The following is a 22500-nucleotide window of genomic DNA, read 5'->3' on the forward strand; positions in this document are numbered from 1 at the left end:
AAACGACCGCATTATTAAAATGTCTTCTAAATCCTGACAGTTTTCTGAAATTCCTAAATTTCTATATCAGTGGTGCTCAATATTTCATGTCAAGGACCCCAAACATTATATGTAATTGGCCGCGGACCCCCATTTGAAAATATGTTGTTCCAGGGACCCCTCAGAAGCAAAGATATGAGTTAAAAACGTTTGCTCTGAAAGAATATATATTCAAAGATTTGTGCTGCATTTACACGATTTTTCAAAAATAGCAGACCTACAAGCTCGTAGCGCGGCACTCGGTGCCGTGCTACGAGCTTGTAGATCTGCTATTTTTCAATAGCTAAAGTATAACAATGCTTAAAACACCAAAAGGGGTTCCCGCCAAAATGGGTTAAGGTTGGTGAGGGGTGCGTTAAAACGACCGGATTAAGGTTGGTGAGGGGTCCGTTAAAACGACCGGATTAAGGTTAATGAGGGGTCCGTTAAAACGATGGGATTAAGGTTGGTGAGGGGTCCGTTAAAACGATCGGATTAAGGTTGGTGAGGGGTCCGTTAAAACGACCGGATAAAGGTTGGTGAGGGGTCCGTTAAAACCACCGGATTAAGGTTGGTGAGGGGTCCGTTAAAACCACCGGATTAAGGTTGGTGAGGGGTCCGGTGCCGTGCTACGAGCTTGTAGATCTGCTATTTTTCAATAGCTAAAGTATAACAATGCTTAAAACACCAAAAGGGGTTCCCGCCAAAATGGGTTAAGGTTGGTGAGGGGTCCGTTAAAACCATCGGATTAAGGTTGGTGAGGGGTCCGTTAAAACGACTGGATTAAGGTTGGTGAGGGGTCCGTTAAAACGACTGGATTAAGGTTGGTGAGGGGTCCGTTAAAACCAACGGATTAAGGTTGGTGAGGGGTCCGTTAAAACGACTGGATTAAGGTTGGTGAGGGGTCCGTTAAAACCAACGGATTAAGGTTGGTGAGGGGTCCGTTAAAACGACCGTATTAAGGTTGGTGAGGGGTCCATTAAAACGACTGGATTAAAGTTGGTGAGTGGTCCGTTAAAACGACCGCATTATTAAAATGTCTTCTAAATCCTGACAGTTTTCTGAAATTCCTAAATTTCTATATCAGTGGTGCTCAATATTTCATGTCAAGGACCCCAAACATTATATGTAATTGGCCGCGGACCCCCATTTGAAAATATGTTGTTCCAGGGACCCCTCAGAAGCAAAGATATGAGTTAAAAACGTTTGCTCTGAAAGAATATATATTCAAAGATTTGTGCTGCATTTACACGATTTTTCAAAAATAGCAGACCTACAAGCTCGTAGCGCGGCACTCGGTGCCGTGCTACGAGCTTGTAGATCTGCTATTTTTCAATAGCTAAAGTATAACAATGCTTAAAACACCAAAAGGGGTTCCCGCCAAAATGGGTTAAGGTTGGTGAGGGGTGCGTTAAAACGACCGGATTAAGGTTGGTGAGGGGTCCGTTAAAACGACCGGATTAAGGTTAATGAGGGGTCCGTTAAAACGATGGGATTAAGGTTGGTGAGGGGTCCGTTAAAACGATCGGATTAAGGTTGGTGAGGGGTCCGTTAAAACGACCGGATAAAGGTTGGTGAGGGGTCCGTTAAAACCACCGGATTAAGGTTGGTGAGGGGTCCGTTAAAACCACCGGATTAAGGTTGGTGAGGGGTCCGGTGCCGTGCTACGAGCTTGTAGATCTGCTATTTTTCAATAGCTAAAGTATAACAATGCTTAAAACACCAAAAGGGGTTCCCGCCAAAATGGGTTAAGGTTGGTGAGGGGTCCGTTAAAACCACCGGATTAAGGTTGGTGAGGGGTCCGTTAAAACCATCGGATTAAGGTTGGTGAGGGGTCCGTTAAAACCACCGGATTAAGGTTGGTGAAGGGTCCGTTAAAACGACTGGATTAAGGTTGGTGAGGGGTCCGTTAAAACGACTGGATTAAGGTTGGTGAGGGGTCCGTTAAAACGACTGGATTAAGGTTGGTGAGGGGTCCGTTAAAACGACTGGATTAAGGTTGGTGAGGGGTCCGTTAAAACCAACGGATTAAGGTTGGTGAGGGGTCCGTTAAAACGACTGGATTAAGGTTGGTGAGGGGTCCGTTAAAACCAACGGATTAAGGTTGGTGAGGGGTCCGTTAAAACGACCGTATTAAGGTTGGTGAGGGGTCCATTAAAACGACTGGATTAAAGTTGGTGAGTGGTCCGTTAAAACGACCGGATTATTAAAATGTCTTCTAAATCCTGACAGTTTTCTGAAATTCCTAAATTTCTATATCAGTGGTGCTCAATATTTCATGTCAATGTAATTGGCCGCGGACCCCCATTTGAAAATATGTTGTTCTAGGGACCCCTCAGAAGCAAAGATATGAGTTAAAAACGTTCGCTCTGAAAGAATATATATTCAAAGATTTGTGCTGCATTTACACGATTTTTCAAAAATAGCAGACCTACAAGCTCGTAGCGCGGCACTCGGTGCCGTGCTACGAGCTTGTAGATCTGCTATTTTTCAATAGCTAAAGTATAACAATGCTTAAAACACCAAAAGGGGTTCCCGCCAAAATGGGTTAAGGTTGGTGAGGGGTGCGTTAAAACGACCGGATTAAGGTTGGTGAGGGTTCCGTTAAAACGACCGGATTAAGGTTAATGAGGGGTCCGTTAAAACGATGGGATTAAGGTTGGTGAGGGGTCCGTTAAAACGATCGGATTAAGGTTGGTGAGGGGTCCGTTAAAACGACCGGATAAAGGTTGGTGAGGGGTCCGTTAAAACCACCGGATTAAGGTTGGTGAGGGGTCCGTTAAAACCACCAGATTAAGGTTGGTGAGGGGTCCGTTAAAACCACCGGATTAAGGTTGGTGAGGGGTCCGTTAAAACCACCGGATTAAGGTTGGTGAGGGGTCCGTTAAAACGACCGGATTAAGGTTGGTGAGGGGTCCGTTAAAACTACCTGATTAAGGTTGGTGAGGGGTCCGTTAAAACGACCGGATTAAGGTTGGTGAGGGGTCCGTTAAAACTACCTGATTAAGGTTGGTGAGGGGTCCGTTAAAACGACTGGATTAAGGTTGGTGAGGGGTCCGTTAAAACCACAGGATTAAGGTTGGTGAGGGGTCCGTTAAAACGACTGGATTAAGGTTGGTGAGGGGTCCGTTAAAACGACTGGATTAAGTTTGGTGAGGGGTCCGTTAAAACCACCGGATTAAGGTTGGTGAGGGGTCCGTTAAAACGACCGGATTAAGGTTGGTGAGGGGTCCGTTAAAACTACCTGATTAAGGTTGGTGAGGGGTCCGTTAAAACCACTGGATTAAGGTTGGTGAGGGGTCCGTTAAAACGACTGGATTAAGGTTGGTGAGGGGTCCATTAAAACGACTGGATTAAGGTTGGTGAGGGGTCCGTTAAAACTACCTGATTAAGGTTGGTGAGGGGTCCGTTAAAACGACTGGATTAAGGTTGGTGAGGGGTCCATTAAAACGACTGGATTAAGGTTGGTGAGGGGTCCGTTAAAACGACTGGATTAAGGTTGGTGAGGGGTCCATTAAAACGACTGGATTAAGGTCGGTGAGGGGTCCGTTAAAACGACTGGATTAAGGTTGGTGAGGGGTCCATTAAAACGACTGGATTAAGGTTGGTGAGGGGTCCGTTAAAACGACTGGATTAAGGTTGGTGAGGGGTCCATTAAAACGACTGGATTAAGGTCGGTGAGGGGTCCGTTAAAACGACTGGATTAAGGTCGGTGAGGGGTCCATTAAAACGACTGGATTAAGGTTGGTGAGGGGTCTGTTAAAACGACTGGATTAAGGTTGGTGAGGGGTCCATTAAAACGACTGGATTAAGGTCGGTGAGGGGTCCGTTAAAACGACTGGATTAAGGTTGGTGAGGGGTCCATTAAAACGACTGGATTAAGGTTGGTGAGGGGTCCGTTAAAACGACTGGATTAAGGTTGGTGAGGGGTCCATTAAAACGACTGGATTAAGGTCGGTGAGGGGTCCGTTAAAACGACTGGATTAAGGTCGGTGAGGGGTCCATTAAAACGACTGGATTAAGGTTGGTGAGGGGTCCATTAAAACGACTGGATTAAGGTTGGTGAGGGGTCCGTTAAAACGACCGGATTAAGGTTGGTGAGGGGTCCATTAAAACGACTGGATTAAGGTTGGTGAGGGGTCCATTAAAACGACTGGATTAAGGTTGGTGAGGGGTCCATTAAAACGACTGGATTAAGGTCGGTGAGGGGTCCGTTAAAACGACTGGATTAAGGTCGGTGAGGGGTCTGTTAAAACGACTGGATTAACCCATTTAGGCCTGACGTCGACAAAAATGTTCTTCTAAATCCTGACACTTTTCTGAAATTCCTCAGTTTCTATATCAGTGGTACTCAATATTTCATGTCAAGGACCCCAAACATTATTATGTAATTGGCCGCGGACCCCCATTTGAAAATATGTTGTTCTAGGGACCCCTCAGAAGCAAAGATTTGAGTTAAAAACGTTCGCCTTTTCAAAAATAGCAGACCTACAAGCTCATAGCGCGGCACTCGCGCTATGAGCTTGTGGATCTGCTATTTTTCAAAAGGTAAAGTATAACAATGCTTAAAACACCAAAAGGGGTTCCCGGCCAAAATGGATTACGGTTGGTGAGGGGTCCGTTAAAACCACCGGATTAAGGTTGGTGAGGGGTCCATTAACCCATTTTGGGCGGGCACCCCTTTTGGTGTTACCATTATGTTATGCTTTAGCTATTGAAAAATAGCAGATCTACAAGCTCGGCTATGAGCTTGTAGATCTGCTATTTTTGAAAAATCGAAGAACCACTGACATAGAAACACAACTTTTTCAGAAAACTGTCAGGATGTAGAAGACATTTATAGAATCTGATCTCAGGTCAGAATGGGTTAAAACCACCGGATTAAGGTTGGTGAGAGGTCCGTTAAAACGACTGGATTAAGGTTGGTGAGGGGTCCGTTAAAACGACCGGATTAAGGTTGGTGAGGGGTCCGTTAGAACGACCAGATTAAGGTTGGTGAGGGGTCCGTTAAAACCACCGGATTAAGGTTGGTGAGGGGTCCGTTAAAACCACCAGATTAAGGTCGTGAGGGGTCCGTTAAAACCACCAGATTAAGGTCGTGAGGGGTCCGTTAAAACCACCGGATTAAGGTCGGTGAGGGGTCCGTAGCCCTGACGTCGACAAAAAATGTCTTCTAAATCCTGAAAGTTTTCTGAAATTCAGTGGTGCTCAATATTTCATGTCAAGGACCACAAATATTATATGTAATTGGCCGCGGACCCCCATTTGAAAATATGTTGTTCTAGGGACCCCTCAGAAGCAAAGATTTGAGTTAAAAACGTTCGCTCTGAAAGAATATATATTCAAAGATTTGTGCCGCATTTTCACGATTGTTCAAAAATAGCAGACCTACAAGCCTGTAGATCTGCTATTTTTCAACAGCTAAAGTATAACAATGCTTAAAACACCAAAAGGGGTTCCCGCCCAAAATTAAGGTTGGTGAGGGGTCCGTTAAAACTGTAAAAATGAGAATCCATGTGTGTCCATTATCATCTTCAATCAAGTCAGTGGTTCTCAAACTGTTTCATACAAAGGACCCCCACATTTATATTATATTTGGCCACAGACCCCCATCGTGAAGAGAAGATTAAAACATATTTTGCAAAACACTATCAAGCTTTTTCAAAATGTTCATAAATATCCATGGATAAAGAGGTTAAAGTTATTGTGATGCTGTATTAACACATTTAGCTGGGGACCCCCTGGAACCCCCCAAGGACCCCTGGAGGGTCCCCAGACCCCACTTTGAGAACCAATGACCTGATTTGACCTGAAAGGTTTTAGTCTAGTTTTAGTCGACTACATATCATAAGATTTTAGTCGACTAAACTTACAGCTGATTTAGTCGAATGAAATGGGGGTTTTTTTGGCGGGCCTTGATGGTGTCGTAATGGCTGTGCCCTATAGCATGGATGACCTTACAGGCATATGCAAAGGCTCAACCTAAATTTAGATAGCATTCTATGTAGACATAGATGGATGATTGAATAAATAAAACAGAATAGAAACATACTTATCGTGCTCTTCTTCACTCCTGGTATCAGCCTGCAAACTCCACCGTGGTCCACACTGAAGTTGGAGGAGAGACAAAGTCACACCTGAATATTCTCTATGATAATATAAACAATGATTGATAATGACTTTACACCATTAAAGAATAAACAATACAGAACAGCATCACAGTATGATTGAGAACATTGTTCTGATCAAAATGTTGTGTTGGTCTTTGTCAGTGGCGTACACAGACATTTAGAGGGGCAGGTGCTCAAGTGAAAAAAGGGCACCTTGTGCAACGTGTGGAACCGTCCGGTTGCCTTAATCGTATGAGATTTATAGATTTTGGGGCCTAAATAATATATTAGAAGCTTTTTATCAAGAATTGATCAATGTCACCATGGTCCACATACTATACTGTACTGTAGTGTACAGTGTACAACTAACTCAACTGTCTCTCTCACAGCCTCCTGCTACCAGAGTTGAACTGACTAACTGTCTCTCTCACAGCCTCCTGCTACCAGAGTTGAACTGACTAACTGTCTCTCTCACAGCCTCCTGCTACCAGAGTTGAACTGACTAACTGTCTCTCTCACAGCCTCCTGCTGTCAGAGTTGAACTGACTGTCTCTCTCACAGCCTCCTGCTGTCAGAGTTGAACTGACTAACTGTCTCTCTCACAGCCTCCTGCTGTCAGAGTTGAACTGACTAACTGTCTCTCTCACAGCCTCCTGCTACCAGAGTTGAACTGACTAACTGTCTCTCTCACATGCAGCCTCCTGCTGTCAGAGTTGAACTGACTAACTGTCTCTCTCACAGCCTCCTGCTGTCAGAGTTGAACTGATTAACTGTCTCTCTCACAGCCTCCTGCTGTCAGAGTTGAACTGACTAACTGTCTCTCTCACAGCCTCCTGCTGTCAGAGTTGAACTGACTAACTGTCTCTCTCACAGCCTCCTGCTGCCAGAGTTGAACTGACTAACTTATTTCTATCTGATGTCTGGTGTTTACACGTGGTCTGAGTAGACACTGCATGCACACCCACACAGTCTCTCTCACACCTCAGAGTGTCCAGTCTGTAGCTTGGATCCTCCACAGCAGCAGAGAGCATCGCTTCGCCTGATTCTCCTGGATGATTGAAGGTCAAGTTCAACTCTCTCAAATGGGAAGGGTTGGAGCGCAGAGCTGAGGTCAGAGAAGAACAGCCTTTCTCTGTGACCAGACATCCTGACAAACTACACACACACACACACACACACACACACACACACACACACACACACACACACACACACACACACACACACACACACACACACACACACACACACACACACACACACAGTTTCACAAGGTTATATTTTGTCCCATTGATTTTAAAAACTTTTGTTTGATTTTAACACAGTTGAACCCAGTTTCAGGCATACTGACTTGAGAGTCTCCAACATGCAGTGTGGGCTCCCCAGTCCCTCCGCCATAAGGCTGACTCCAGAGTCCAGAAGGTCATTATTGCTCAAGTCAAGTTCTCTCAGGCTAGAGCTGGAGCTGAGAGCTGACGATAACTCCTGACAGCATCTCTCCGACAGGTTGCAGCCACTCAGCCTGAAGAAACAATAGTGATGCATGTATTAGATTTTATGTTAAATAAAGATCAAATAATATTTGAAATGTATCCAGTTATCAGTGAACCTACAGAGCTTTCTTGGAGGCTTTGAGCACGGGCAGCAACCCCAGAAGAGCCTCCTCTGAAGCAGAGTATTTCTTCAGGTCAAACACGTCCAGCTCCTTTCCTGAAGACAGCAAAACGAAGACCATAGCTGTCCACTGAGCAGGAGAGAGCTTGTCTGTGGAGAGACGTCCTGACGTCAGGTACCGTTGGATGTCCTCCTCCAGAGAATGATCATTCAGCTCATTCAGACAGTGGAACAGATTGATGCTTCTTTCTGGAGATGGATTCTTTTTGATCTTCTCCTTGATGTATTTGATGGTTTTATGATTGGTCTGGAAGCTTTTCCCTTTTTTTATGAGCTTTTGTACGAACTTCTGATTGGTGTCCAAAGAGAGGCCCATCAGGAAACGCAGGAACAAGTCCAGGTGTCCATTTGGACTCTTTAAGGCCTCGTCTACAGCACTTTGGTAGAGGTGATGAATCTTGGATTTGAGAACCTTTCCAAATAACCTCTTGGATGTTGACAGTAGGTTGTCACCAGTGTTGATGAAAGTGATGAAGACGTGGATGGCGGCCAGAAACTCCTGAACACTCAGATGGACAAAGGAGAACATCTTGTCCCTGTGCGTTCCGCGAACCTCTCCAAACAGTCCTGAGTACACTGCTGCATCGCTGATATCAATGCCAGACGCTTTCAGGTGTTCTTCCTCGAAGATCAGGATGCCTTTCATCAGCCCTTGAAAAGCCAGGTTCCCCAGAGAGAGAATGACATCATACTGTTTCCTGTCAGGATACTTGGCATTCGTGTGTCTGGACTGCATCTCAATGAAGTAGAAGTACATGGAGCTCGGGGTCTTTGGCAGCACTCCTTTCTCCCTCACAATTTCTTCCATAACGTTAGAAGTGATCCAACAGAAGGCCGGGAGGTGACACATGATGTGGACGCTTCGGGATGTCTCGATGTGAGAGTATATTTGATTGGCCAGCTGCTCATCAGGGAACCTCTTGAAGAAGTACTCCTTCTTCTGAGGGTCTTTGAACCCTCTCACCTCTGTCACCCTGTCAACAGAAGGGATCTGGCCGGCGGCTGCAGGTCGTGAGGTTATCCAGAATTTGGCTTTTAGAAGCAAGTTCCCCTTGATGAGGTTTGTCAAGAGAACGTGCACTGTTGTTGGCTTCATCGGATCAGTCCACTTCACAGTGTTCAGGAAATCTAGAGCTGGATTCGATTCATCCAGGCCATCCAAGATGAACAGAATGTTGCACTGTTGGAAGGTGCAGATCTTTATCTCCTTGGTTTCACTAAAGAAGTGATGAAGAAATCCCTCCATGCTGTACTTGTTGTTCTCCTTCATCTCCAAATTCAACTCTCGGAAAGTGAATGGAAACACAAAGTCGACATGCTGGTTGGCTTTGCCTTCTGCCCAGTTCTGAGTGAACTTCTGAACTTGTACTGATTTACCAATGCCGGCCGCTCCCTTCATCATCACTGTTTTGATGGGTTCACTTTGTCCAGGTGAAGGTTCCACTATGTCGTCCATGTTGATTGGTGTTTCCGGTTCAGCTGTTTGGTTGTATGCCAATTCAATCTGCCTGATCTCATGTTCTTTATTGACCTGTCCACTGCCTCCCAATATGTTGTAGACCTCTGTGAACATGTCACTCAGAACTGGGTCTGGTCCATCTTTTGAGATCCAGTGATTCAAACGCTGATTCTTCTCCCTCAGATTAGACTTGAGCTCTTGTATACACAGAGCAAGAACTAAATGACAAAAGACAAGATGACATCATTAAGTATGTGTTATAGAATGACATCATTATAGATGAAGGTGGGGAAGGTGTATTGCTGTACTTGGAGATACAAAGGTAGAGAACCTGATCTAAGTTTCTTTACTCACTCTTGCTAGCCGAGTCTTGTGATGGAAGTTCATGTCCTGAATAAGGAGAGGAGGATAATGAAGTGAAACGTTATGTTGTCTATTGTCATTATACGTTAGATGTATTGATGTTCTATTGTTATTATCTAAGTAACAACATTCATGCAATTACTCTATTGTCATTATCCAAGTAGAATGGCATTTATATAATTGCCACTAGAACTCTACAGTGTACCTCGCTGTGTAGTAGTAGTAGTACAGTAGTGTTTTTACAGTGTACCTTGCTGTGTAGTAGTAGTACAGTAGTGTTTTTACAGTGTACCTTGCTGTGTAGTAGTAGTAGTGCAGTAACAGTAGTACAGTAGTATATTTTACAGTGTACCTTGCTGTGTAGTATTACAGTAGTATATTTTACAGTGTACCTTGCTGTGTAGTAGTACAGTAGTATATTTTACAGTGTACCTTGCTGTGTAGTAGTACAGTAGTATATTTTACAGTGTACCTTGCTGTGTAGTAATACAGTAGTATATTTTACAGTGTACCTGGCTGTGTAGTAGTACAGTAGTATATTTTACAGTGTACCTTGCTGTGTAGTAGTACAGTAGTATATTTTACAGTGTACCTGGCTTTGTAGTAATACAGTAGTATATTTTACAGTGTACCTGGCTGTGTAGCAGTGGTGACAGTGATGATGACTGAACCACTGATGTTACATCCAGATAAAACAGGAGCAACCACTGCACTTCCACCATGTGCTTCATTAATGGCTCCAGCAGGGGGCACTGGAGAAGCTGCACAATAGAAAGAAACATATTAGTGTTACACTCAGAGAGAGAGAGAGAGAGAGAGAGAGAGAGAGAGAGAGAGAGAGAGAGAGAGATATAGATAGCGTGATTATAATATTACATGAGTATTGCACATTTTAAATGCATAACATATTTAAAAACAATTTGTTGCCTGCCAATAATAATATGATGACACCTTAACTAATTTACTGCTGGAGTAAATACAGAAATAATCTGTTACTGTTACTAATTTACAAAAGGCTCCGTCCAGATTGTTTCATGACTCACCCTCGTTAGCCTTGTTAGTCGAGTCTTGTGATGGAAGTTCAGCTCCTGCATAAGGAGAGGAGGATGAAGTGTGAGTGGACATGGTAAATGGTAACTGCTGTATTTATATAGCGCCTTTATGATTGTGCATTACATTCATCCATTCACACAGCGATGCTGGAGGAAACCATGCAAGGCACCAACCTGCACATTGGGAGCAAGTAGCCCTTCGCTAAACCCAAAAGCGGTTGTCCAATGCCAATCCAAATCCAATTATCCGTCACTTCATAGCTGTCAGTGTTATTTTTCATGGCTGTGTTGTTGAACACATACACAGCTTAACGTCATGGCTGTGTTGTTGAACACACACACAGCTTAACGTCATGGCTGTGTTGTTGAACACACACACAGAGCTTAACGTCATGGCTGTGTTGTTGAACACACACACAGCTTAACGTCATGGCTGTGTTGTTGAACACACACACAGCTTAACGTCATGGCTGTGTTGTTGAACACACACACAGCTTAACGTCATGGCTGTGTTGTTGAACACACACACAGCTTAACGTCATGGCTGTGTTGTTGAACACACACCCAGCTTAATGTCATGGCTGTGCTGTTGAACACACACCCAGCTTAACGTCATGGCTGTGTTGTTGAACACACACACAGCTTAAAGTCATGGCTGTGTTGTTGAACACACACACAGCTTAACGTCATGGCTGTGTTGTTGAACACACACACAGCTTAACGTCATGGCTGTGTTGTTGAACACACACACAGCTTAATGTCATGGCTGTGTTGTTGAACACACACACAGCTTAATGTCATGGCTGTGTTGTTGAACACACACACAGCTTAACGTCATGGCTGTGTTGTTGAACACACACACAGCTTAATGTCATGGCTGTGTTGTTGAACACACACACAGCTTAACGTCATGGCTGTGTTGTTGAACACACACACAGCTTAACGTCATGGCTGTGTTGTTGAACACACACACAGCTTAATGTCATGGCTGTGTTGTTGAACACACACCCAGCTTAATGTCATGGCTGTGTTGTTGAACACACACACAGCTTAACGTCATGGCTGTGTTGTTGAACACACACACAGCTTAATGTCATGGCTGTGTTGTTGAACACACACACAGCTTAACGTCATGGCTGTGTTGTTGAACACACACACACAGCTTAACGTCATGGCTGTGTTGTTGAACACACACACAGCTTAACGTCATGGCTGTGTTGTTGAACACACACACAGCTTAATGTCATGGCTGTGTTGTTGAACACACACACAGCTTAACGTCATGGCTGTGTTGTTGAACACACACACAGCTTAACGTCATGGCTGTGTTGTTGAACACACACACAGCTTAACGTCATGGCTGTGTTGTTGAACACACACACAGCTTAACGTCATGGCTGTGTTGTTGAACACACACACAGCTTAACGTCATGGCTGTGTTGTTGAACACACACACACAGCTTAATGTCATGGCTGTGTTGTTGAACACACACACAGCTTAACGTCCGGAAAGTTACATGACTGACCAACCCAGGTGATAATAATAATAATAATAATAATAATAAGACTAATGACCGTACTGATGAAAACTCCCGTCAGACGGTCATTAAAGTAGATTGTTGGATACTGTTATTTTCCTCGTATTTCTAGTTTCCTAAAATAATATCATACACATTTGTCCAGTGCATAGCCTACTGTAGGCCTGGTAGACTTGATTTAGAAGACATGTGTCCAGTGCATAGCCTACTGTAGGCCTGGTTGACTAGATTTAGAAGGCATGTGTCCAGTGCATAGCCTACTGTAGGCCTGGTAGACTTGATTTAGAAGACATGTGTCCAGTGCATAGCCTACTGTAGGCCTGGTAGACTAGATTTAGAAGGCATGTGTCCAGTGCATAGCCTACTGCAGGCCTGGTTGACTAGATTTAGAAGGCATGTGTCCAGTGCATAGCCTACTGTAGGCCTGGTAGACTTGATTTAGAAGACATGTGTCCAGTGCATAGCCTACTGTAGGCCTGGTAGACTAGATTTAGAAGGCATGTGTCCAGTGCATAGCCTACTGCAGGCCTGGTAGACTAGATTAAAAAATATTTTGAAGCTCTTGCTGCTGAAAATATAATATTTATATGGAGAAATGCAATCATTTAACATGCATCTCTATGGGGGAGAAGGACAGCTTGACCTGTCTCCTCGCTGCTAACGTGCCTATTGGACAAGGACGGGTTGGGGAGGGACTTAGCGAACAGCTAATTAGGGGTTCAGAGTCTTGCTCAAGGACACTTCGCCACTAACTCTGGGGGAGCCCACAGGGATCGAACTGGCAACCTCACGGTTCCCAAGTGGCCACTCTACCCCTGATCCACTGCCACCCCTTAAATGAATGAATGAATGAATGAATGAATGAATAAATGAATGAATGAATGAAAGAAAGAAAGAATGATCTTACCAAGGTCCGCCAGCAGGTGGGGTTGGTGTTCCATGAGGGCATCATAAAATGCTGCCCGGGCGTTGGTTCTTCCTGGAACTACTGTTGATGTGTACAGAGTCCTCATTTTTTCCATGGTTGTCTTCTCGGCATTAATATCGCTGTAGATCTCAGGGTGGACCCTGTCTCCTAGACTGTCTACTACAGCCATGACTGCAGACACCCTTTGGGTCAACTGTGCCCTGTGCTGCATCACAAACCGTGCTGTTTGCAAGAGAGAAAAAGAGTGGATGAAATTAGAGAATCCTATGAATGAAAAACAAAGCTCTCTGCATCTCCATATGCCCCACATACAAAGTAATGTAACATCTTGTACAACCCTACTGTACAGCCCTGGTAAACAGAACGTAGCACCAGCTACCAACCTACTCACCGGTCACCTCGGACACTGAAATAAAACACTCACCTTTTCTGGATTTTTCTGCATCCATTGCTTCTGAAGTCAAGTCGTCATCAGCATCCTGTTGGATACAGTCATGTTATTTCAATCATAACAATACAGAGTGATGATCGTAAGATGGTAATAAATATCTATATCAGTCAATGTGGAAACAATTGGTAGGATAATATATATTTCCATTCCAACTCTACTACATATATGGTCTAAATCTATTACAAAGCACGGGGAGAACATCACATCTAATTCATTGTGTTGCCATAAAGACTAATCCCACCGAGACAAACATTTAATAAGAATTGGGATAAATTAATGATTGATTGAATAATTAATGAACAGATTATTACAGTATACATTTCAAGCACAACTCAATACAAAACTGTTAACTGTGGTCGACGATCATAAAGCATTACACTGGTTTACAATGGGGTCCACCATGTTCAATTCGTCATAACATTTAGAGACGCACAAATAAACTGTGTAAAGCTGTGAGTGCATTAGTAACCAACAGTACCGTGGTCTGTGGACCTGATGCTGATGCTGATTGGTCCATTGTGGGTTTGATTGATGCCTCGGAGTGGAGCGACAGCAGCTAGCACTGAAGAACCTGGATGCAGTGTTGGGAAAGGTCTTTATTTAAGAACCTGGATGCAGTGTTGGGAAAGGTCTTTATTTAAGAACCTGGATGCAGTGTTGGGAAAGGTCTTTATTAAAGAACCTGGATGCAGTGTTGGGAAAGGTCTTTATTTAAGAACCTGGATGCAGTGTTGGGAAAGGTCTTTATTTAAGAACCTGGATGCAGTGTTGGGAAAGGTCTTTATTTAAGAACCTGGATGCAGTGTTTGGAAAGGTCTTTATTTAAGAACCTGGATGCAGTGTTTGGAAAGGTCTTTATTTAAGAACCTGGATGCAGTGTTGGGAAAGGTCTTTATTTAAGTGGTGCAACCACTTCCTTAAGTAGCTTTGTTTGTGCCTGGGTGGCCGGCTGGGTGGCTACCTGTGCCTGAGCACGGGAATTGCATTTGGTTGGTTTTCAAAACCAAGTGTCACTGTTGCGCAGCATACATACATACATATTAACTGTATATATGATGATTTCAGGTGTACAGTACAGTAAAGTAAAGTAAAGTACAGTAAAGTACAGTACAGTACAGTACATGGTAACATTGAGTAATTTCTCAACCGTTTCGGACGTGGGGCGGCTCGCCGATACCGGCCCTGTAACAATATGATTGGGCCCGGGACTGAATGGAGTTCCCGTTCGCGGGACTGGATCGACAGACTGCATTGCGCCAAACACGCGTGTCGCTGTGGCGGTGTTTGACAAACTATTAAAGTGTTAAATCAAACTGGTGGTGGTGTCAATCTGTGTCTCTTGTTTCCCCGGGCCCTCTTATTCTTCCCGATTGTAGCCTAAAATAAATTAAAGAATGATGATTGCTGGGAAATGTTGTCTCTCCTGTTGTGCCTCCAGTGCAAAATCTGACTTGTTACTGGAGGACAACAACATTACCCAGCAATCAATGCGTCTTTGCGTCATGAGACAATTTACCTGGCGCGGAAAACGAACAGCAGACAGGTCTGTCTCTTACAGCGAGTGAAATCATCAGTGAGTGTGATGACCCATCCCGTTTGTGTCTGCTGTTAATGTTGTTTCTCTGTTCATATGCAGGAGGAGGGGACCAGCCTGCAGGGGTGTGCCCAGATGAGGAGGCACACCTGACTCAAATTGGGCTCAGCCTATTTAAGCAGGCTGGTCATGGCCATTTTGTCTCTCTCTCCTGCCTAGGGAACAATGTCTGGTTTTTGCTCCTTTAAGGTTGTTTTGATCTAAGTTGCTGCACTTACACATACACCACACTTTCACACATGCACACATGCAATACACTACTGATCCCACTGATGACTCACACCCCACTTCCACCTGTTAAGTATGATTTACAATTATTTGACTAGTTTAAAATAAATACTTATACTTTTTGGCATTTACTCCTGTGTGTCGTCTCCCATTCTTGTCATGGTAAAGTCCGTTCATGACAAGATGGGGGCTCGTCACTCTAGTCTAGTTTGTTGGTAGAGTTGGTTGTTACCTCCTGTTGGAGTTTTTCTATCAAGTGTTTGATAAACTTAGGCTTGGTTTGTTTGTTTGTTCTTGAGTGGAACAAAGTGTTTGGGGGACACACATGGGAATGGGTATTTTGTTTGGGCGGAGGGAGAGAGCAGTAGGAACTTTTTGTTTGTTTGTGTTCTCTCTGTGCAGGGTTTTGAGTTTGTAAAGTGCTTTAGTCCTTGGGGTCCCAACTCCCGGATAGCTTTTTAACAGTGGGTCTCCCTATGGGGCTCACTGTTTTTTGTTTCTGGGGTTAGACTGTGTTCCACAAAAGCTGGAATGCGGTGGTACCACTGAGCGGCCCTTGTTGGAGGGGGGGACTCGGGAGGTCCACTGAAGTCTAGGGTTGAGACAGTCAGTCAGATTTTGTTAGGCAGTTTAGGTAGGGGAGTTGGGCTCTGGGGTCTTTTGCTGCTTTTGGTTAAAGCCTTGGCACAGTGTTTTTATTTTATTTTTTTAAACAAAATGGGTTCTGTAGTGGAAGAATTTGTTCAGGCTCCGTCTATGGAGCTGCTGGATAGATGCAAAAAAGAGCAGCTGTTAAAACTAGCAGAACACTACAACATCGTTGTTTGTGCCAAACAGTCAAAGGTTAGGGTAAAGATAGTTCTGATCGACGGTTTGGTGGCAAAGGCTGTATTAGCAGAGGAGGCGGTCCCATCGGAGGATGAGGACCCAGGTGAATTGAGGTCTGATAAAACTTCTTCTTCAGGGCAATTAACCTTTGAACAACAAAAGGAATTGCTTCAAATTAAACTTGAACATGAGAAAGAACAACAAAAGGAATTGCTTCAAATTAAACTTGAACATGAGAAAGAGATTGAAGGGATGAAGCAAAGAACTGAATTGAAAAAGTTGGAATGGAGTATTCATGAATCAAAGCAGTTTAATGTTGGTGCTAACCTGAAGTTACTTCCCAAGTTTTCAGAAAAAGATCCGGATTTGTTCTTTTCCCTGTTTGAACGTGTGGCAGAAGCCAGGGGTTGGTCTGATGCTGAGCGTACTCTACTCCTTCAATGTGTCCTCACAGGTAAGGCCCAGGAGGCCTATGCTTCTTTATCGGTGTTGGATAGTAAAATATATAATGTTGTTAAAGGTGCGGTATTACGGGCATACGAGCTGGTGGCCGAAGCCTACAGACAGCGTTTTAGGGATTGGAGGAAAGAGGAAAATCAAACATATGTGGAATTTGGGAGAGAAATGTTAGTCCAGTTTAACAGATGGTGCGTAGCATCAGAGGTTAAAACCTTGAATGGGCTTCGTGAGTTGATTACTCTGGAACAATTCAAAAACTGTGTGCCAGTTAATATTGCTACGTATATAACCAAGAGGAAAGTGAAAACCCCCCAGGAAGCTGCCGTTTTGGCTGACGAATACTGTTTAACACACAAAAGTGTAGTTGGTGACTGTATGCCTCAGTCTGGTGGTTCAGTTCGTACAGGAAAGTGGTTTTGGGGGCAGGGGGATTCAAGTCCTTCCAAGTCTGAACATGGTTCCGGAAAACAGGACGATCCTAATGTTTGTCATTTTTGCCATAAAAGTGGACATTGGAAAGCAAATTGTTTGGCTCTTAAAGCTAAAGAGAAGATGTTAAGTGGTGCAACAATCAAACCGTCCGCGTTGGCTGCACCGGCAGTTCATTCACCGCAGCTAATGGTTAACATGGAAGGTGTTTCTGATATCATATGTTCCACTGGGGGTGACCCTAAGGCTGAGTACACAGCATTCCTTTCAGAGGGTTTTGTATCACTGCCTGGTGGAAGGGCAGTTAAAGTTAACATCTTGAGAGATACGGGTGCATTACATACTTTTGTCCGTCACGACTTAATTCCATTCTCCTCCATTTCAGACACAGGCGATTTCGTTTTAATGCGAGGTATGGGTATGCAGGTAATTCCAGTACCCCTACATAGAATGAGCATTGTCTGTGGGTTGGTCAGTGGGGAGGTGGTGGTGGGAGTGCGCCCTGAGTTACCAGTGGAAGGGGTGGATATAATCCTTGGAAATGATTTGGCTGGGGATGAAGTGTGGGCTGGCGCTAAATCTCCAAATGTGGTTACCCAGGTCCCATTACGGTCTTACACAAGTACCCAACCGGGGGAAACTGAGGTTTTGCCGATGGTGGGTTCTCCTTTTCAGAGGCGCGTTATGGGTCCACTGGCAGTGAAAAAGCAAGTCTCTGAGCGGGACTATTTGATTGTGAGGCATAGAGGAAATTCTAGGTTGTGTCATGTAAATCTGTTGAAACCATACTGTGCTCGGGTGTCGGCGTCTCAAAACTCCAGTGACGTCCCTTGCGTTGAGCCTTCATTGTGCGTCGGCACGGTTGGGTGTTCTTCAGTGGGGGAGGTTCAGGGAGGGGGAGATTGGCCGGCCGATGAGGCTGGGTTACAAGTACACCTGAACAACTCTGAAGCTTTACCCAAAGTACTTGGACAATTGGATGAGACAAAAAGGAATGAGTTGGGCTCTATGATTAATAGCTATCCTGTGCTATTTTCAGACACACGATTACGGACACCTTTGATGGGGCACGATATTGAAATTGGAGATGCAAAGCCAATTAAACAGCGTTTTTATCGTGCCTATCACCCATACCCTTTGGACATCCGGCGTATAAAAGGCCATGAAAATGTAATGGCTGACGCCCTATCGTGCATTCTAGGTTAGTGCTCGGATCTATTTACAGTTGAACTGTATAATACTGGTTGGTTCCTGTATGTCAATTTACTGTCACTCACCCCTCTTACAAATGCTTCTGCAGGTATCATGTTTACAGAGGTGGTGATTGGAAGGATGGGTCAGGTATCTATGATTGATGGATAACTGTAAAGTTAAAAGTTACGGAGTACCTGTTTGGTCTCCGCTCTTATGGGGGGGGGATGTGATGACCCATCCTGTTTGTGTCTGCTGTTAATGTTGTTTCTCTGTTCATGTGCAGGAGGAGGGGACCAGCCTGCAGGGGTGTGCCCAGATGAGGAGGCACACCTGACTCCACTTGGGCTCACCCTATTTAAGCAGGCTGGTCATGGCCATTTTGTCTCTCTCCTGCCTAGGGAACAATGTCTGGTTTTTGCTCCTTTAAGGTTGTTTTGATCTAAGTTGCTGCACTTACACATACACCACACTTTCACACATCCACACATGCAATACACTACTGATCCCACTGATGACTCACACCCCACTTTCAACTGTTAAGTATGATTTACAATTATTTGACTAATTTAAAATAAATACTGCATTTACTCCTGTGTGTCGTCTACCATTCTTGTCATGGTTAAGTCCGTTCATGACAGTGAGTGAATGATTATGATCCATATTCCGCAACCATGCCACCTAAGCCTTACAAACATAAATGTGGCCGTCAAAAAAGAACCGACAAAAAAAAGAACGGGACGAGAAGAACGCAAAGCTACATAAATTAGACGCATTTGTTATAAAAGTAACAGGGGAACGAATTAGTTATAGTTTCCCCGTTTAACTAATTAATTAGTGACAAGGCTGAGCGTAATGAAGCAGCGGGATTGATTGTCTAGTGGTGCTCCAGACGGAAATATTGGAGAGTGTTAATGCCGTCTCTGAATTACTCCAAACCACAGACATGGACATGCAGAAAGCCTCCAACTTGCTGGAGAATGCGATAAAAGTCTTGTCTGAGTGCAGGGATGCTTTTGATGAGGCAAAGACAACCGCACAGACCAGAGGCGGAAAGTTCTTATAACGGCAGGGGGTTCAAGCAGCCACGCCCCCCCCCCCCCCCCCGCCCCCCAGCGGTGGAAAAAAAACGAGTTTTGTTTTTTCGAACAAAAGCCACCTTATTAGCATTTGAATGTGGCATGCGCGGCGGCCCAACACCTATATCTTGTAACCCCTCGTAAAGGTATGTGACTACGTGCATGACAACATGACATGACCACTGGGGAGGGGAAATTTCAGTGGACAGTCAGTGGGTGCATAATTTACTGCAGTGCATATAGATATATTTTGCCAAAATGCAGTGGGTTCAGTCGCGCCTTTGCCAAAATGCCAGGGGGTTCAATCGCGCCTCTGAACCCACGGAGTTTCCGCCACTGGCACAGACGCTTGCAGACAAATGGGGAGCTCATAATACTGTAGCGGCCAGCTATGGCTGCAGCCAATAGGACTGTCTTGGGGGTGGGACTGGGTAGTGAGTGACGGGGGTCCTCTGTGGGGGTAGTTTGGTGGAGAGCGCACGTCTACCTATGAGGAGGAGCATAAATGCTGTGTTACGTGATAAAGTAATAAAGAGAGATCTTTATCATCGGTGACTACGTCTCTGCCTCCGGTTCCTGGGAGCGTTACACTACCTTCGAATTAGACCCTACAAGAGTAAGAAGAAAGAAACGTCATTTTGACGAGCCGTGTGAAGATGAGCGACTATCCGATGCAGAAAGCTATTTCAGGGTAAATGTTTTCAATGCCAATCTGGACATAATAATCAACCAGATGTCCCACAGATTCCGTAGCATGCGCGAGACCTCTCTCATGTTTGAGGCTCTGCACCCCATGACCCTCCAGCATGCAGGAGACGATCTATATGTGTAAGGATGGGGAAGGTCTTGGTCGCAAGAGCAGAAAGTGCTGACCAGATCGAATAATAATAATAATATTATCCGCAGTGGTCTTGGCGATGTTCTTCGGTTTTGGGAGCAAGTTAAGAATGCTTAAATTGCAGGTTTAGAATTAGAATCTCATACAGAAAAGGTTGACAATTAATAATCGGACGGAGATTGGTGCTGGCAAGATGCCTTATAAAAGGAGGGAATGACGTCACAACTAGGTAGGCGTGACGACATCCCTGACAGTACCCCCCCTCGAGGAACGCGTCCGCGCGTAAACAAAGTGCTCGTGCGCCTCGACGTGCTCATCGAGTAAGGAGAGGGTCTGTAGTCCAGAGGTCTGTAGTCCAGAGGTCTGTAGTCCAAGCCGGAAGGCTGGAATTGCCCAGGATGGCTGGAAAGATCCGGAAGGCCGAGGGTAACCGAGGGGTACCCAATGAAAGTTGGGTCCTTAGTCCTTAGTCGGTCTTCGCACATCGCAACAGCCTACCAGGGGGCACGGTATCCTTCAGCGAGCGGTTCAGTTTTAACCTCGCCCAGGGGAGGGTGGGGCAAGTCATCAAGTCATCTTTGGCCCTTCCCGGAGGCGAAGTGCCACCGGTTTGGGAAAATCCACTGGGCGAATCTGAAGTAGAGTGGAGTGGAATGGAATGGAATGGCAATGGAAATGGAATGGAATGGGAATGGAGCTTGAGAGCGGGGATTACACGGTAGATTTTTTTCAGAGACATCTTTTCCGCTGTGACCAAATCTTGGTCTGATTATTCTGTAAGGATGGGGAAGGTCTTGGTCGCAAGAGCAAGAGCTGACCAGATCGAATAATAATAATAATAATATTATCCGCAGTGGTCTTGGCGATGTTCTTCGGTTTTGGGAGCAAGTTAAGAATGCTTAAAATGCAGGTTTAGAATTAGAATCTCATACAGAAAAGGTTGACAATTAATAATCGGACAGAGATTGGTGCTGGCAAGATGCCTTATAAAAGGAGGGAATGACGTCACAACTAGGTAGGCGTGACGACATCCCTGACAATATGAGAATGCAAAACGTCTATCTGACCACTACAACAGGGACCTACGTAGCAAATGACTTTGCCACTCAACTCCTGTCATTCAGGGTCTGTTTTAAACAAGAGATCGCTCAGGAGTCCTCAGTGTTCCAGCTCGCAAAAAGGCTGTTTGTGGATCATCAGTCCGTGACTCCCTCGTTCACTGAGGTGTGTACTGTGTACTGTGTACTGCCATGCTGTTATTCCTGGCGTTACCTGTGACTGCGGCGACAGCCGAGAGATCCTTCTCCAAGCTAAAACGTATTAAGACCTACCTGCGGAGCGCCATGGGTCAGGCGAGACCGAGTGGGCTTGCAATCCTGTCCATTGAAAACACCAGAGCCCGGGAGTTGGACATTTTAGACAAGGCTCGTCGTATGCCATTCAAATAGGTGAGTAAACGGCCCTTTTTCTTACTCTAGCCTATAATAGTATTTATTATCTGTCTGCCTCACGGCCCGCACCGCGTCAGTGCGGAGAACACTCTCCGTGGTGCTGAAACGTTTTTTCTAGGGAAATTCTTGGCCGAAACCGAATACCGAATATAGGAAACAGTTGGCCGAATACCGAATAGCCGAATACATCTTTGTTGTAAAGCTACCTGATTATGGCAAAAGACATGATTATGGCAAAACCTAACTTAAATAATAAACACTTATGGGTCCATTAAAAAACATCAAAATAATTGGAGGCTTTGGATTAATTAATCTCAATTAATCACATTTTAATCGCATATCAATAGGCATATTTGACCTGAGCAGTGAGCTTTTTTTTCTACATAAGCGTAGGCAATAAAAACAAGTAGTAATAATAATAGTGATAATATTATTTATATAAAGCTTCTCTGAGTACTTAAAGACACTTTTTCAAGGAGAAAACAAATAAAACCAACTTTATTAGAGAAAAACTAAGACTATGGAATAAAATAAATTAAAGTGGAATGAGATAGCAATATTCCAGATGTGGGTTTGAATTTATAGGTGGTGGCATGTCTCTGAGTTTTGGGAAGTGCATCGTTTTGACAGTGAAACCCTGACCATTAAACACGGGCAGACGCAACGATACAGTCTATCATTCATTGTTAAAGCTCCAAATGATATTCCCATTCGTCTTTGTGTCTGCCCGTGTAAACGCAGCAGCGAGTGTGAGGGGTTGGGGAACGGATGGAAAGTACATAGTGAAACTAACGTTAGCTCCCATGCTAG

At 44.5% G+C, this 22500-nt stretch overlaps 2 protein-coding genes and 1 long non-coding RNA gene across 3 annotated transcripts in view; 1 reads left to right on the top strand and 2 right to left on the bottom strand.

Moving 5' to 3' along the window:
• The window catches only part of LOC308335884 (protein NLRC3-like), a gene marked incomplete at both ends in the record, with an annotated part of 14619 nt that extends 1308 nt beyond the window's left edge, over window positions 1–13311 (bottom strand). The window contains 7 exons of the mRNA XM_080793103.1: window positions 6071–6126; window positions 7110–7283; window positions 7480–7650; window positions 7742–9479; window positions 10257–10385; window positions 10668–10712; window positions 13122–13311. Of these exons, the coding sequence (XP_080649229.1) occupies window positions 6071–6126; window positions 7110–7283; window positions 7480–7650; window positions 7742–9479; window positions 10257–10385; window positions 10668–10712; window positions 13122–13311 (2503 nt within the window). The remainder of the gene's footprint in view (window positions 1–6070; window positions 6127–7109; window positions 7284–7479; window positions 7651–7741; window positions 9480–10256; window positions 10386–10667; window positions 10713–13121) is intronic.
• Window positions 1–22500, top strand: part of ctsz (cathepsin Z) — a 471668-nt gene that overhangs the window by 16219 nt on the left and 432949 nt on the right. The window lies entirely within an intron of this gene.
• The window catches only part of LOC308335490, a 9591-nt gene continuing 657 nt past the window's right edge, over window positions 13567–22500 (bottom strand). Inside the window, exons 2-3 of the long non-coding RNA XR_013966020.1 lie at window positions 14072–14164; window positions 13567–13621 (exon numbers count right to left, since the gene is read on the bottom strand). This is a non-coding gene — a long non-coding RNA (uncharacterized lncRNA). The remainder of the gene's footprint in view (window positions 13622–14071; window positions 14165–22500) is intronic.

Source organism: Protomyctophum bolini, assembly GCF_963924005.1.
Source record: "Protomyctophum bolini genome assembly, chromosome: 20".
Classification (NCBI taxonomy): domain Eukaryota; kingdom Metazoa; phylum Chordata; class Actinopteri; order Myctophiformes; family Myctophidae; genus Protomyctophum; species Protomyctophum bolini.